This window comes from Gymnoscopelus braueri (assembly GCF_963280865.1).
Source record: "Gymnoscopelus braueri genome assembly, chromosome: 15".
NCBI lineage: Eukaryota > Metazoa > Chordata > Actinopteri > Myctophiformes > Myctophidae > Gymnoscopelus > Gymnoscopelus braueri.
In genome coordinates, this window is record NC_137620.1 from 51,099,410 (window position 1) to 51,116,915 (window position 17,506).

The following is a 17,506-nucleotide window of genomic DNA, read 5'->3' on the forward strand; positions in this document are numbered from 1 at the left end:
CACACCCGGATACGGAAATACGTCAAATCGAAGATTTCCGGTTCCGTCCGCTTCCTGTTTAGGTCCCCCTCTAAAACGGTCTTTTCTCGGCTTCGTTTTTCTCCGCCGTGGAACGCTGTTTAGCGACGCTGTTTAGAAACTGCTACTACTGCTAAATGGAATGTCGCCGATTGAAAATGTCTTCTTTGGGCCACTCACACAACTACCCTGTGTGTCTACACACAGTTGAACACGCGATCATAAGCAGGGGTGCACATAACTGGTGCGCATGCGCACCCAAAATAAATAATGCGCGGCACATCAGACGATGCGAGGCTCTTTTGCGTACCAACAGCTGGGACAGGAATTTCCAAGTTTTCATTTTTTTAGCAAAACTAAAAAATAAAAGCCTGGAGATCGAGGCTAGGAATTTACTTCCTGAAGCCACACTCACACAATCACGCTAAAGCACGCATGGCGATACATGGTGTTTTTACACTGGGCTGGAGGAGAAGGACTCCACAGGTTAATATCAGAATAGTGATTATATTATTGATTTCAGCTGTTATGATTCATAACATGTAAACATGACCCGCTTTAATGACTTCAGTCTATATTAGTAGCTTAATGACTAGTATTAACATTCTATTGTCTTTTTTATGTCCAATGTATTTGTGTTGTTGTTTGCAAGTTCATAAAGTTAACATAAGTATAACTAAATGCATTGGAAATTAAATCAAAATTTAATACTTCTCAGGATTCTAATTCAAAAAATGGCTGATCTGCTATTTTTGCTTCTTTTTGTGTGACGCGTTAATTTACGAAAAAAGTGAATATATGGAGATAGAGGTGTCTGACAGACAGTATACTGTATGTAATGTGTTCCTCTGGAGTGAGTGTGGAAACATACTGGTCCTCTACATCACCCCTGTGTTATATTATAGGATGGATCAGGACAGTGGCAGTACATCACATCCCCAGGACCCTGTGTGTTATAATGTTATAATGTGTGTTATAATGTGTTATAATGTTATAATATGTGTTATAATGTTATAATGTTATAATGTGTTATAATGTGTGTTATAATGTTATAATATGTGTGTTATAATGTTATAATGTGTTACTATAATGTGTTATAATGTTATAATATGTGTGTTATAATGTTATAATGTGTTACTATAATGTGTTATAATGTTATAATATGTGTGTATATATTATATTGTAGGATGGATCAGGACAGTGGCAGTACATCACATCCCCAGGACCCTGTGTGTTATAATGTGTTATAATGTGTTATAATGTTATAATATGTGTGTATATATTATATTATAGGATGGATCAGGACAGTGGCAGTACATCACATCCCCAGGACCCTCTGTGGTCCTCGGGGGTCTCCAGAGGTCGTGTCAGTACCAGGTTCAAGTCAGAGGTCGTTCCCAGGCCGGATACGGAACCTTCAGCCCCGTGGAAACATACTATACATTACCTATACGTAAGTACTGTACATCACTACTATATATATATATATATATATACTATATTATACTATACATTACCTATACGTAAGTACTGTACATCACTACTGTAGCGATCAGCTATCGCACACACACCCCCATGCACACACCACTACGGTTATCCACGCCCACGAGCCATGTACAGACGGTAACGTGCAGTTTCCGTCACACCCCCACGTTACTCACGTTTTATGAATGGACTAGCCAAGATGGCGTCCTCCGTGTCAGTCACTGTGTGATAGTGAAGCAGAGCAGACGTCCCTGAAAACCACCCGCGACCGCGTTTAAAAGTCCGCGTTGTCCGTTGAACAAACTACAAACCGTCCGGATCCTTGTGGAGGACACAAACCCCAAGCCGTTAACCCTCGGGAGTTGTCCGTGCCGTGCCGTGCAGTTTGTTTACCAGCAGCGGAGCAGCCAGCTGGGCTGACCGGAAAAAAACGGAGTGGATTCCTGGATCTGCCCCTCTCCCACACACACACACACACACACACACACACACACACACACACACACGGTACACTGGTTGCCCCATTTCGTTTGTTCACCACGGTAAAGGCCGTGGGGCATTTTCTTTTGTTCTTTTATTTTGTCTTGAGCAACCAAGGTTTTCTATACATTTGTGAATTACCTGTTTTGAAGGAACAGTGGATTGGGAATATTGACTGTCTATATTGAACTGACACTAAAACTGTGGTATTAGGCAAACTGTGGACTGGACTTCGGGTGTGGGCTGGAGTTTATTTACAATACAAAGTCAAACTGAGTTATTTTTGTGTCTGTGTGTTTCATTCTATTGTTTATTGAGTTGAATAGGTTGAATATAGGTTTTAAGGTTCATTTGGTTCTGCTAAGTGTGCATTTAAATCCTGTGTAAGGTTGGTTTTTTTTAAAGGCGTTTTTTGTCCAAGCTGGACTAAATTCGTGTTAGGCTTGACCTAACTGGCACCCCAAACCCCAAACAAAGCTAAACCGTTACACTACTATATATATATATATATATATATATATATATATATATATATATATATATATATATATATATATATATATATATATATATATATATAGTTATTGTGAGCTTGTAGCTCTGATATCTTCACTGTGTGACACCATGGTATGAGGAATAGGCTGATCTATAACTGCAGCAGCAGACTGACATGGATTTATATGGATTTTATTTGTGTTTGTTTATTTATTTATTTATTTATTTATTTGTTTACATTCCAGCGGACCAAGGCCACGCCCCCCTGCTGACAGGCGTCCTGGTTGCCATAGGGATACTCCTATTCATCGCCTTGGCGATAGTTGCTGCATACTTCTACAGGTAAAGTGTGTGTGCGTGTGTGCGCGTGTGCGTGTGTGTGCGTGTGTGTGAAAAAAAACATTCAGTTGGCTAGAATAACTATACTCTCTCTGTCTCTCTATGTCTCTCTCTCCCTCTCTCTCTCTCTCTCTCTTTCTCTCCCTCCCTCTCTCTCTCTCTCCATCAGACGGAGGAGAAGAGCGAGGGATGCAGAGATGAACGATAAGAGCGGACAGTACCTGATGGGTCAGAGTGAGTAACACGCCCACTTCCTGCTTCTCAGCCAATCAACATGTAGCTATTGATAGGAAAAAAGAGTAACATTGTGTGTGAACTATTCCATGTTCTACAACACGTCTGATGTCATAGTAACCATGGTTACTGTCTCCTTTAAAGAGTGATGTCATAGTAACCACGTTGTCATGGTTACTGTCTCCTTTAAAGAGTGATGTCATAGTAACCACGTTGTCATGGTAAAGAGTGATGTCATAGTAACCACGTTGTCATGGTAAAGAGTGATGTCATAGTAACCACGTTGTCATGGTTACTGTCTCCTTTAAAGAGTGATGTCATAGTAACCACGTTGTCATGGTTACTGTCTCCTTTGAAGAGTGATGTCATAGTAACCACGTTGTCATGGTAAAGAGTGATGTCATAGTAACCACGTTGTCATGGTTACTGTCTCCTTTAAAGAGTGATGTCATAGTAACCACGTTGTCATGGTAAAGAGTGATGTCATAGTAACCACGTTGTCATGGTAAAGAGTGATGTCATAGTAACCACGTTGTCATGGTTACTGTCTCCGTAGCGATGAAGGTGTACATTGACCCGTTCACCTATGAAGACCCCAACGAGGCCGTGAGAGAGTTCACCAAGGAGATAGACGCCTCCTTCGTTAAGATAGAGGAGGTGATAGGAGCAGGTACACACTATGAACTACACACACACACGCACGCACGCACGCACGCACGCACGCACGCACGCACGCACGCACGCACACACACACACACACACACACACACACACACACACACACTGTCATTCATTAGGAAAACACCAACGTGGAATATACACAAAACAATCCAATGTGTGTACATTGGATAATAATAATTGTGTGTGTGTGTGTGTGTGTGTGTGTGTGTGTGTGTGTGTGTGTGTGTGTGTGTGTGTAGGAGAGTTTGGGGAGGTGTGCAGAGGGAGGTTCAAGGCTCCTGGTAAAAAGGAGAACTATGTGGCCATTAAAACACTGAAGGGAGGATACACTGACAGACAGAGGCGGGACTTCCTGTCTGAGGCGTCAATCATGGGTCAGTAGCTCCGTCCTGACATCATTTACAATGTTAAAATAGAGCTTAAAGGGATAGTTCACCCAAAAAACATCACTTTCATTCTATGGATCAGTCCTCATGGAGATGTTTTAGTTTGTGTCTCATTCCTGAGTCAATAGTTTGATGAGCAGCTCTTAGGAATGAGGTCATTGATGGAAAATAAATCATTTTTGGTGTGAACTATCCCTTTAACTCTTTAACTGCCAGAGTTTTTCCAGAGAAATGTTTTTACGTAAAAAAAAAACGTTCTGCATATTTCGATACTTTTGTACTTTTACTCAAGTAAATTTAGAATTACGCACTTTTACTTGTAACAGAGTATTTCTGCATTGCAGTATTGATACTTTTACTTAAGTAAAAATGTTAAGTACTTTTTCCACCACTGCACATATTTACATATATTTGCATATCTGTATCATATATTTACATATATTTGCATCTGTTTATTCAGGTCAGTTCCAGCATCCTAACATCATCCATCTAGAAGGAGTCATCACCACTTCCTGTCCCGTCATGATCCTCACCGAGTACATGGAGAACGGAGCGCTAGACAGCTTCCTGAGGGTAAGACAGGTTTATCATACCTCTAGACAGCTTCCTGAGGGTGAGACAGGTTTATCATACCTCTAGACAGCTTCCTGAGGGTGAGACAGGTTTATCATACCTCTAGACAGCTTCCTGAGGGTAAGACAGGTTTATCATACCTCTAGACAGCTTCCTGAGGGTAAGACAGGTTTATTATACCTCTAGACAGCTTCCTGAGGGTAAGACAGGTTTATCATACCTCTAGACAGCTTCCTGAGGGTGAGACAGGTTTATAATACCTCTAGACAGCTTCCTGAGGGTAAGACAGGTCTATAATACCTCTAGACAGCTTCCTGAGGGTAAGACAGGTCTATAATACCTCTAGACAGCTTCCTGAGGGTAAGACAGGTTTATTATACCTTTAGACAGCTTCCTGAGGGTAAGACAGGTTTATAATACCTCTAGACAGCTTCCTGAGGGTGAGACAGGTTTATAATACCTCTAGACAGCTTCCTGAGGGTAAGACAGGTTTATTATACCTTTAGACAGCTTCCTGAGGGTGAGACAGGTGTATTATACCTCTAGACAGCTTCCTGAGGGTGAGACAGGTTTATAATACCTCTAGACATCTTCCTTAGGGTGAGACAGGTTTATAATACCTCTAGACAGCTTCCTGAGGGTAAGACAGGTTTATTATACCTTTAGACAGCTTCCTGAGGGTGAGACATGTTTATTATACCTTTAGACAGCTTCCTGAGGGTGAGACAGGTGTATTATACCTCTAGACAGCTTCCTGAGGGTGAGACAGGTTTATAATACCTCTAGACAGCTTCCTGAGGGTGAGACAGGTTTATAATACCTCTAGACAGCTTCCTGAGGGTAAGACAGGTTTATTATACCTTTAGACAGCTTCCTGAGGGTGAGACAGGTTTATTATACCTCTAGACAGCTTCCTGAGGGTGAGACAGGTTTATAATACCTCTAGACAGCTTCCTGAGGGTGAGACAGGTTTATAATACCTCTAGACAGCTTCCTGAGGGTGAGACAGTTTTATTATACCTTTAGACAGCTTCCTGAGGGTGAGACAGGTGTATTATACCTCTAGACAGCTTCCTGAGGGTGAGACAGGTTTATAATACCTCTAGACAGCTTCCTGAGGGTAAGACAGGTTTATTATGTGGCTAGGTGGTGGTGAAAGGGACTTTCTGTGTGGAGTTTGCATGTTCTCCCCGTGTCTCTCAGGGTAGTTAATACCCTCACAAAAAGGGAGGGTGCCCAGGAGCACATGCATACAGTTAGTATGCATACAGGAGCACATGCGTACAGTTAGTAGGGATGCTGACTCTCTCTCTCTGTGTGTTCTCTATGTCTCTCTCTCTCAGGTGAATGATGGACAGTTCACATGCATACAGCTGGTAGGGATGCTCAGAGGCATTGCTTCAGGGATGAAGTATCTGTCAGACATGAACTTTGTTCACAGAGACCTGGCCGCTCGAAACATCTTGGTCAACTCTAACCTGGTCTGTAAGGTACGTCTGGAACTATATACCACTGTTTAATTAGCTTTATTTAACAGTGTTTAGTGTCTAGTTTTCTCCTGCAGTTGCAGGTGTTTTACTAACGAGTGTGTTTTCATTTGCAGGTGTTTTACTAACGAGTGTGTTTTCATTTGCAGGTGTTTTACTAACGAGTGTGTTTTCATTTGCAGGTGTTTTACTAACGAGTGTGTTTTCATTTGCAGGTGTCAGATTTTGGTCTGAGCAGGTTCCTGACTGAGAACTCCTCTGATCCTACCTACACCAGCTGTCTGGTGAGTTAATAACGAGTGAATTAATACATATACACCAGCTGTTTATATACATAGTAAATTAATCGTATATTCCAACTCATCATACATTGAAATGTAGTTTTTCTATATTCAGCTGATCAGAGCAGGTCAGTGAGTTCTGTCCTTTTGTGTTAAACACTACTGTAGCGCCCCCTGTGTGTGTGTGTGTGTGTGTGTGTGTGTGTGTGTGTGTGTGTGGGTGTGGGTGGCCCCTAGTGTGTGTGGCCCCTAGTGTGACGATTGTCATGACAGACCCCTGAACAGTGTTTGTGTCACAAGTTTGGTGCAAAAAACTTGTGCACTTAATGGAGACTGTGGCCCCTGAGGGTGAGACACACTAACTCCATACAATGTTAACCTGTCTGTCTGTCTGTCTGTCTGTCTGTCTGTCTGTCCACCTGTCTGTCTCTCTCTCTGTCTGTCTGTCTCTCTGTCTGTCTCTCTCTCTGTCTGTCTGTCTCTCTGTCTGTCTCTCTGTCTGTCTCTCTCTCAGGGAGGAAAGATTCCTATTCGCTGGACGGCTCCTGAAGCAATAGCTTACAGGTTATTATGATTATTGTTATTGTTATTATTATTTATTGTTATTTATTTATTTATATATTTGATACCGTTGCTCTTCTGTTTTAGAACCCCCAAATGAATATGTATTTGGACATTTGAAAACATGTTGGAGCCCTCCATACGTACAAGATATGTGTTGTTAAAGTAAAAAAATAAAAAAATAAAACAAGATTATTTTAAAATAGCCGAAGTTCACTGTGGACTATGTTCAAATAGCTGATGCATACATACGAGGATTAAAGTGGTTACACTGACATTGATTGATTGATTGATTTGATTGGATGATTGATTGACAGGAAGTTTACGTCGGCCAGTGATGCGTGGAGTTACGGCATCGTGATGTGGGAAGTGATGTCATACGGAGAACGACCTTATTGGGACATGAGCAACCAGGATGTAAGACACCTGTCTGTCTGTCTGTCTGTCTGTCTGTCTGTCTGTCTGTCTGTCTGTCTGTCTGTCTGTCGAGAATATTCATATCTATCATGTAATCAATGCAATAAAACAATCATACATCATTAATATGTGATTAATGCTGTAAATTTATATATTTCAGGTAATTCATATTTCAGGTCATTAATGTGATGTGAATATTAATATGTTATAATGTATCTATTAATAATTCATAACTCATGAATATTCCAGGTCATTAACGCTATAGAACAGGACTACAGGTTACCGCCCCTTATTAATATTCATGATGTATTAATTCATTATTCATACATTCCAGGTCATTAACGCCATAGAGCAGGACTACAGGTTACCGCCCCCTCCAGAATGCCCCTCCTCCCTCCATGCTCTCATGCTGGACTGCTGGCAGAAGGAACGAGCCAATCGGCCGAGGTTCTGTGCCGTGGTCGCTGCGCTCGATAGGCTGATCAGAAACCCCGCCTCCTTGAAGATCACTCGACCCGAGGGGCCAGGGTGAGAGAGACAAACTGTTATTATTATTATTATTAATATTATTATTATTAGTGTGAAACTTTGCACACGCCCACTCCCAGTAGCCTAAGGAATGTTTGAAATGGGCCTCATGGTGACTAGGGGTGTGGTCATGGTGGTTAGGGGTGTGGTCATGGTGGTTAGGGGTGTGGTCATGGTGGTTAGGGGTGTGGTCATGGTGGCTATAGGGGTGTGGGAAAAAATCCATCCGAATACGAATCGCGATTCTCATGTTGGACGATTCAGAATCGATTCTTCGAAGTTCTGGGCTGAATCGGGAAAAAACTTTTTTGAATCGAGAATCGTTTGTTTTGAACAAATTGGAGGAAAAAAAATGGAATTGTGACCCCAAGAATCAGAATGGAATTGTGACATAGCAGACGATTCACAGCCCTCATGGTGGCGCTATAACAGGTTTTCAACACAGCCCTGCGTGTAGGCAACACGGCCTGGAGGGGATCTGCGCTCCGAGGAGCACACCTTTCTGTTATTTCATGATTTCTATGAAATGTTCAATCATGTTTTATCCATGTTTAATCTTTGGCTTTTTTTTAAAGTCAATTGTGTTTTTCTCTAATTTTTTTATCCCGCGATTTTGTAACCCTTTTTCACCCGGTGCCAATTATCTAAGTGATCCTGGGCGCTACACTCCCCCCACCAGCCTAGGGAGCCCAGGGCCGAGCTCATGCCTCCTTCAATGCATGAGAGCCAACTGACCTTCTTATCACCAAGTCAATTGTGTTTTTGCATGTTTATGAAATGTTCTGTATGATTAAATTAAACTGTCTGTCTGTCTGTCTGTCTTTCTGTCTGTCTGTCTGTCTGTCTCTCAGTCCATCTCAGCCCCTATTGGACCAGAGGGTACCTCGTCTGTCTCACTGCTCCTCGGTGTGTGAATGGTTAAAACTGATCAACATGAGTCGTTATGAGATGAGCTTCATACAGGCTGGATACTCTGACCTGGAGACTGTTACACACCTTACTGCAGAGTGAGTACACACTACTACACACTGCACATAGACACTCATTATATAGATATACACACTACTACACACTGCACATAGACACCCATTATATACATATACACACTACTACACACTGCACATAGACACCCATTATATAGATATACACACTACTACACACTACACATAGACACTCATTATATACATATACACACTACTACACACTGCACATAGACACTCATTATATAGATATACACTAGGGCTGTCAGTTCTCCTCTATAATCCCATTCAAATTTCAATGCTTTATTATTTTTAATATTCGAATATATTCGAATATTTTATATAATATAAAAGGATATCAAATAATGTGTAGTAGTACAATAATAAAGTCACATGTGCAAACATACACATGCTATAATAACAGCCTAAACTAAATAGTGAAACCAACTATATTAGTGAAGGGTTAGGGCTTTAATTTAGGTTCATTTTCTTTGTTGTCATGTTTTTGATTAGAGGACTCAGAGTAATATCTCTCCTCTGTGAGTCATCACCTCTTCATGTCTGTGTGGTCTTGTCTACTAGAGACGGTTTTTGCTTCGGTGTAACAACGATGTCGCACAGGGAACACAGCTGATCTACAAGCCCACACCACGTTGCATCAGCCACGCGGTGTGGGCTTGTAGATCAGCTGAGGCGGAGCTACAGTTTAACTGCATGTCACACACAGACAGAGAGAAACAGAGCTTCCTCTACATTACAGACGGATAATATGTTACATCAGAACTTTAGCTGTGGTCATAATTATTAACGTTTCTTAAATGTAACTTTCAGGTGACACACACACACGCGCACGCACACGCACACAGGCGCGTGGCCGAGCTTGCACAACACAGACACACAGGGTGGTGTGGCAGTGACTATACGTTCTTAACTCTCTGTGTGCAGAGCACTTTATTGTTGATCATGCATGATATGATGAAAGCATTTGTTTTCGCATTGGTACGTCAGAAAAACATTTAAATGAAATAAAAATAAATAAATAAAAACTTGAATTGCAATTTTAGCGTTCAAATTCAAATTACCAAAACATTTTGAACATTCAAATTATTTTCGGTTACCAAAATGGTTCTTACTAATATACACACTGTTACACACCTGACTGCAGAGTGAGTACACACTGCACATAGACACCCATTATATACAGACAGACAGACAGACAGACAGACAGACAGACAGACAGACAGACAGACAGACAGACAGACAGACAGGTAAATTGATATAAAATGTCATTAAAGAGAGACGCTGCTGCTCTGCCTCTCGTCAGAGCCGTCATGTGATGATGTCATGTTCGTGTCTTGTTTCCATAGAGACCTGTTGAGAGTGGGCGTGACCCTGGCGGGTCATCAGAAGAAGATTCTCTCGTCCATTCAGACGCTCAGGATAGACAAGACCCCGCCCACCCTGCCCTTCTGACCAATCGCAATCCTCCCCCGCCCCGGCCCGTATGAACCAATCACAGCACTCAGGACGCAACGGAGACCCACCCAGCCAATCGAAACCCCCGCAACGGGCCCGAGGAGATCCCGCCCTCTTCTACCACACGGACCAATGGGAAGCATCACAAGTTTGAGGGACACGCCCCTCATCCTCGGCCCCTCCCCCCCTGTCCTCGCTGCTTCCTTATTGGAGCAGCAGTAGGATGCTGATTGGCTGTCCAGCATGCCTGTCAAGACAAGACGACATAACCAGCCAATCACAGCTCTCAGGTCGGCGCCGCAGCGCCTCTCGCTTCTTCTGATTGGACGCTTCATGAACCTTAAACACTTTGACGGACAGGCGGCCGTCAGCCAACCAGCCTCCAGCTGGTTAACGTCACCAAATGATTGGATGAAGCCCTGATGTCATCAACCAAGCTCCTCCCAGTGGGAGGGAACTTCTTTTTTTTTTTTACAGGTTGGTCATGTGACTCGTTGATTGACAGTTGTCAATAGAGGCAAGCCCCTCCCACTCCAAGGTTTTACCCAGAATGCTTTGCGTCCGACAGGAATTCTCTCCGTTGTGGAATTCTCTAGGGAGGTGTTACGGAGACATTGGTGACCTGTGAAAATAAGTGACCGTGATGTGGACTTACATCACTGTGGTTTGTTTGTTAAAGGAGCACTACGGCCATTTTCTACCTTATCTTCATATGATTGGTCCTCGCTAATGCTCATTATAATATGTTCTACTCACTCTGCGTTCTCATTGGTTCAGAAACCTGCCTACCAGTGACATCATCGATGGGGAATCCAAGCTAATAGAACCTACAGGCTTTCTCTTCCTGTAAATCATGATGTAATAAAGACATTATTCAGGCTTTAATACAAGAATAACATAAAAGTCTGAAATCTCGCTTGAAATGACCAAACCTGCCGACCCACGATGATGTCACTGGTAGGCAGCTTTCTGAACTGAAGAACCAGTAGAACCTTTAATGTTCAGCGTAGGAAACAACAGTAGAACGGTTCTCAACCTGTGGCCCCCCGGGGGCCCTCTGGTGGGCTGTGAGGGTATTGCAAACGGGCCCCAAAAAGACCACTAGGATTTAAATGATAAATAACATTAAACACGTCTAAAACAAAACAAAAAGATGTTTCATTGTGATACTGATAAACGTACCATAGAGAACCGCTAGAGGGCGCTGTTCCCCCTGGAGCACAGAGTTATTTTTTCTATTGAAAATCCCATAAAGAAATGTTAGATCTGGTTCTAATAATAAACACATCATCAGCCTCGTGATCTTTTACTCTTTATGGACGTGAAGCATCAACCTGACGGAGAAATCAGTACTAATTTATACAAAGAGTTGGATTATGAAAATAAACACATTTTCTCCAAACACACACGATCAAATGTAAGTCAATATCATGACTCACACATGAGTCACATGACCTGACAGAATCACATGACCTGTCACATGACCTGTCACATGACGTGACAGAATCACATGACCTGACAGAATCACATGACCTGACAGAATCACATGACCTGACAGAATCACATGACCTGTCACATGACCTGACAGAATCACATGACTGATATGTGTATCTTTATGGAACACGGTTCTTATATGTCGTTGTTTTGGTATTCAGCACTTTTTCATAGCGGTTGTTGTTGAGTTTGTTGATGTTTCAGAAATATGAAACATATGAATATGAATACGTCTCTCTTTGATGTGTGTTTCTTATCTCAGTGACATGAACATTGTTTCTCTGTGTTTACATGACAAAACAATGAATATATAATGATGTTTCCCTCTACACCAGCCGCTATCAGCAGTGGTGGAAAAAGTACTCGGATATTTTACTTATGTAAAAGTATCAATACTGCAATATAGAAATACGATCTACAAGCTCACAATGCGTCGCAATGCGTCGCATTGTGAGCTTGTAGATCTGCTATTTTCAAAAAGCCAGAAAGTAAAAATTATTTTATATAATATTATTGTGGTCATGTTCTGGATGACTTGGTTCCAGGCTTCAGGCTTCAGATAATTACTATCAATATTTCCGGAAATCTCTGTGGGAAACATGAATGGGGTTTCTGTCTGTGGCACCACAAAATGGCCGCCACTGCTACGCTCTACAGGGGGAAATGATGGTAAAACAATGTGATTATTGTTTCCTTATGTAAACACAGGACAAAGTTACATATTATGCCTTTAAAGACGTTTTTGAAACAATGAAGACTTTTTAAAAAATGATGCAATATTGTTTACAAAGGAGCTGTGTCTTTATGCGTAATGAAGCAGTTATTGACAGTTATTGATCGCCCATCCATCAAATATAATCAATAATCAGATACAGGATGTTGTGGAACGGCTCTCTAACCCAGGAGGGCTTCAGTCACTGGTCCGCTGAACTGTCACTCAAACCACTAATCAGCCAATGGCAGCGCAGCGACCCGACGGGGCGGGACTACAAAAATCTATCGCCACGTTAGGACTGCGCTGTTGCATCATGGGAAGGCGTGTAGTCCTCAGCATCTGGCCGGCTGAACTGTCACTCAAAACCACTAATAAGCCAATGACAGCGCATGCAGCACCCAAAGAGGGAGGGACTAAGGATCACTAAAGGACGCTTTGACTGGACCAATGCATTGTGGGATGTTTTGTAGTCCTCACATTGACTCGACTGTTGCATTGTGGGATGTTTTGTAGTCCTCACATTGACTGGACTTTTGCATTATGGGAGGATCTGTAGTCCTCACATTGACTGGACTGTTGCATCATGGGATGTTCTTGTAGTCCTCACGTTGACTGGAATGTTGCATTCTGGGAGTTTTCTGTAGTCCTCACATTGAAGACTGCTGCCATGTTTATTTAGTTTCCCACTGATGTGTTCTGTTAACTGATTGGACACAATCTCACAATCCTTGACGTCCTATTGGCTGATCTCCACAGGAAGAGGAAGTGATGTCACTTAGCACATCTTTAAGGTTAAAAAGATTTTGAAACATTTTCAAAAACTCATTTCAAACTCCACATTTCCAGGAAGCTGACCATATTTGGAGTGTCTTATCTTCCTCTTCCTGTGACATCAGTTGTTACCATGGTGATATAAAACCCCATAGCCCAGCAGGTGTTTTTATTTTGTACTTTTTTATAAAAAACAAACAAATTATAAATGAAAATATGAATATGTTAATTAATGTTATAACGAGAAGGTTCATTGGATGCTCAGCCAATCATAATAAAGATGAACCAACACTGTCCCTGTGTGCGTGTGTGCGTGTGTGTGTGTGTCTGTGTGTCTGTGTGTCTATGTGTGTGTCTCATCATGTTCTCGTTATGGAAACCAATCCTTTGTTTTATTGTTGTTTTAATGAAACAGAGAAAATATTTGATTTAAAATATAATTTCTCTGTGAGAACGTCGGAAACAAAACAGACGGGAGGTTAGGTCAGCTTTCTGCATGTCTCTAATAGTTTTGGCACGGACGTCTCTCTCTCTGTGTGTGTGTGTGTGTGTGTGTGTGTGTGTGTGTGTGTGTGTGTGTGTGTGTGTGTGTGTGTGTGTGTGTGTGTGTGTGTGTGTGTGTGTGTGTGTGTGTGTGTGTGTGTGTGTGTGTGTGTGTGTGTGAATTTATAACATTGGAAATACCCTTCTTGCATCTTATTTCATTTTAATTAACAGATATTTGGCAGAGGAGAGAGGAGAGGGGAGGAGGAGAGGCTAGCTGTAGGCCTATACATGCATCAATGCATCTTGGTCCATTCTATTCACTGTGTAAACCATAGAGTTAAAGATAATAGAGAGGGCACCAGATATCCCCTCCCATCCACTTGCATTGAGTTGCTCACCCAATGCATGAGGCCAAATCACCCCTTCTTCTGGTTGTTAATGTGATGGGCGGGGCCTATTTGGGGCTTCTGCACGTCACCTCTGTGATGCGTTTTGCGTCACCTCTGTGATGCGTTTTGCGTCACCTCTGTGATGTGTTTTAAGTCACCTCTGTGATGCGTTTTGCGTCACCTCTGTGATGCGTTTTGCGTCACCTCTGTGATGCGTTTTGCGTCACCTCTGTGATGTGTTTTAAGTCACCTCTGTGATGCGTTTTGCGTCACCTCTGTGATGCGTTTTGCGTCACCTCTGTGATGCGTTTTGCGTCACCTCAGTGATGCGTTTTGCGTCACCTCAGTGATGCGTTTTGCGTCACCTCTGTGATGCGTTTTGCGTCACCTCGGTGACGCGTTTGAGTGGTGAGTCGAGCCCGTTGGTCAAAACCGTTTTCACTCGTTCATGTACACTGGCCCCAGGCCGTTTAAAGCTGCAGTAGGCCTACCTATGAATGGCCAGCATGTCCAATGCGCTTCAATGCAACCTCTAGGTTCTGGGGGCTTGTTATACAGTATACCAAGTTGGGAAACACACACACACACACACACACACACACACACACACACACACACACACACACACACACACACACACACACACACACACACACTGTACATGTGTGTGATATATGATACATCTAGTCTTTGAATGTGGAATGCACTATACACAATACACACAATACACACACACACACACACACACACACACACACACACACACACACACACACACACACACACACACACACACACACACACACACACACACACACAGAGGTCAGGTGTACTTATGTGTTATCTGATATCCTGAGAATTCATCTGTCTTTCTTTACTGACATACAAACACACACACACACACACACACACACACACACGTGTGTACACACATGCGCAATGTGTGTTTGTGTGTGCGCACGCAAGCACACGCACACACACACACACACACACACACACACACACACACACACACACACACACATGCGCATGTGTGTTTATGTGTGCGCACGCAAGCCCACACACACACACACACACACACGCACGTGGTCTGAAAAGTTCATATCTTCTGGCTAGGAAGGGTTTTTCCTGATCTAACATAGGCTACACACATGTGGTGGAAAAAGTACTCAAATTCTTTACTTAAGTAAAAGTAAATAAAATAAATACTTGAGTAAAAGTACTTAAGTATTGGCATCAAAATTTACTTAAAAGTATAGCCTACCAAAAGTAAATAACAAAAAAATATTAGTGAGCTTGTAGATCGGCTCTTTTCATAAAATAGGGCTGAAGTGGTTAATGTATGTTTTATAATATCATAATGTATATCTGATAAAGTAACTAGTAACTAGTTAAGGGGTCAAGCTGTTGATTAGAGGTTTTTTTCTGTGACGGGTGCTCTCGGGCTATGGTGTCTGTCGTCGTGGTTGCGTTCCCATAGCCCGGAAGGACGGTGGGGGGAGTGGTGTCGTTATAAATGTTTGTTGCACCTGTTGTTCTGGTTGAGTCACACTGGCAGCAAAAAACACTTTTATTTATATTAGTCTGTTTGTCCACAACAGAATTAAATAGTTGTTTATATGCAGTCTGGACAATAAAAGCCACATAGAAACTGTTTGATGTAAATCATATCATATTTAAATCACGTTCCTGAACCTTTATTCACACACAAAACTAATTGAAAGTGTATAATTGATAGAAAAAGGTCATTTTTAAAGTTTAAAGTATTCCTTTACAACGAGGACGTCCCATCTCCAACACAGAAGGAATCCTGATGCTCAGAGTTTATGGACATAAAGCTGATCATAACAACATGAATAACATGGATTTATATGAAACAAAGTGTTGACGGAGATAAAGAATCCAAGCTGTCTGTACGGCTGACATATTGGTGAGTTTATTTATCATCATTTTAATGGTTTTAAGTCCCCCCCCCCCCCCCCCCCTTGTTTCTAAAGCTCACAATATGTCGTGAGCTTGTAGATCTGCTATTTTTTTAATAGTTTCTTGGGTCCCAGGGAGAGATGCACATTCCTCTGTTTGGGTCTGGATATCAAATGTTTTAGGAAACGTTGGTTTCATTCAATCTGATGGACAGTGGTTCAACCTTTTCAGACGGCAAACCCCCAAAATATTCATATTTGAACTGGGGACCCCCCAAAATAATCATATTTGAACTGGGGACCCCCCAAAATAATCATATTTGAACTGGGGACCCCCCAAAATAATGAAGGAGTTGAGGCATTACATTTAGTTTGACTCGGTTCCACAATGCGAGGCGTTGTGAGCTTGTAGATCAACTATCTTTGTTTGCGTCTTTCTTATATTATTTGACAATTTGGACAATATTTGGTCGTTTTTTATGTATAGTTTGTATCATGTATGGACCCCCCTGGGGTCCCGACCCACAGGTTGAGAACCATTGACTTATATGAGGGTCAAAGTGGGTGCCGTGACACCCTATGGGTGCTGTGACGATATCACATCAGTTTAACCCCTTAGACCCTGTAGACTTAGTAAAAATGTAGATTTTGCGGGTTCAGACTTTATGGACCTATATTGTATAAGTATTTTAATATTACATTATATTATAATAATTTAATATTGTATAATATCTATATATTTTAGTGTATGTGGACCGGTGGTAAGATATTACTTTTATTTACATCTTGCCATCCAGTGTTGCCATGTCTGCTTATTATGGGGACTTGTCTCTTGTACATTTTGGTAGTTGTTTCTAGTTGTTTTATTTTTGTTTCCTAATGTTGTTTCAACCAGTGGTTCTAAACATCTTCATGTCAGGGACCCCCAGGGACCCCCACGTTTACAATGCCAGGGACCCCCACGTTTACAATGCCAGGGACCCCCACGTTTACAATGCCAGGGACCCCCCACATTTACAATGCCAGGCTACGTCATACATACAGTGGTGGGAAAAGTACTCACATTTTCTACTTAAGTAAAAGTATCAATACGTTAATGTAGAAATACTCTGTTTCAAGTAAAAGGCCTGTATTCAAAATGTTACTTGAGTAAAAGTACAAAAGTATTGGCATCAAAATATACTTAAAGTACAAAAAGTAAAAGTACTAAAATGTTTGAAAATAGCAGATCTACAACAAGCCTATTGTGAGCTTGTAGATCTGCTATTTTCAAAGAGCCTATATATATAAAACAAGGCTTAATTAATG

General features: G+C 41.8%; 1 protein-coding gene across 2 annotated transcripts in view; it reads left to right on the forward strand.

Annotated features, from left to right (window-relative positions):
- Positions 1 to 11,838, forward strand: part of LOC308102484 (ephrin type-B receptor 4b-like) — a 56,235-nt gene extending 44,397 nt beyond the window's left edge. The window contains exons 11-24 of one of the 2 annotated variants that reach the window (XM_080452231.1): positions 1,312 to 1,471; positions 2,724 to 2,820; positions 2,987 to 3,051; positions 3,608 to 3,721; positions 3,972 to 4,106; positions 4,579 to 4,691; positions 6,035 to 6,181; positions 6,394 to 6,462; positions 6,974 to 7,023; positions 7,338 to 7,437; positions 7,687 to 7,715; positions 7,801 to 7,965; positions 8,817 to 8,972; positions 10,313 to 11,838. In XM_080452231.1, coding sequence (XP_080308357.1) covers positions 1,312 to 1,471; positions 2,724 to 2,820; positions 2,987 to 3,051; positions 3,608 to 3,721; positions 3,972 to 4,106; positions 4,579 to 4,691; positions 6,035 to 6,181; positions 6,394 to 6,462; positions 6,974 to 7,023; positions 7,338 to 7,437; positions 7,687 to 7,715; positions 7,801 to 7,965; positions 8,817 to 8,972; positions 10,313 to 10,418 — 1,506 coding nt within the window. In that variant the 3' untranslated portion in view covers positions 10,419 to 11,838. Of the gene's footprint in view, positions 1 to 1,311; positions 1,472 to 2,723; positions 2,821 to 2,986; positions 3,052 to 3,607; positions 3,722 to 3,971; positions 4,107 to 4,578; positions 4,692 to 6,034; positions 6,182 to 6,393; positions 6,463 to 6,973; positions 7,024 to 7,337; positions 7,438 to 7,686; positions 7,716 to 7,771; positions 7,966 to 8,816; positions 8,973 to 10,312 lie in introns of both variants that reach the window. The other variant, XM_080452230.1, reaches the window with a different exon arrangement.
- The last annotated feature ends 5,668 nt before the right edge of the window (positions 11,839 to 17,506 follow it).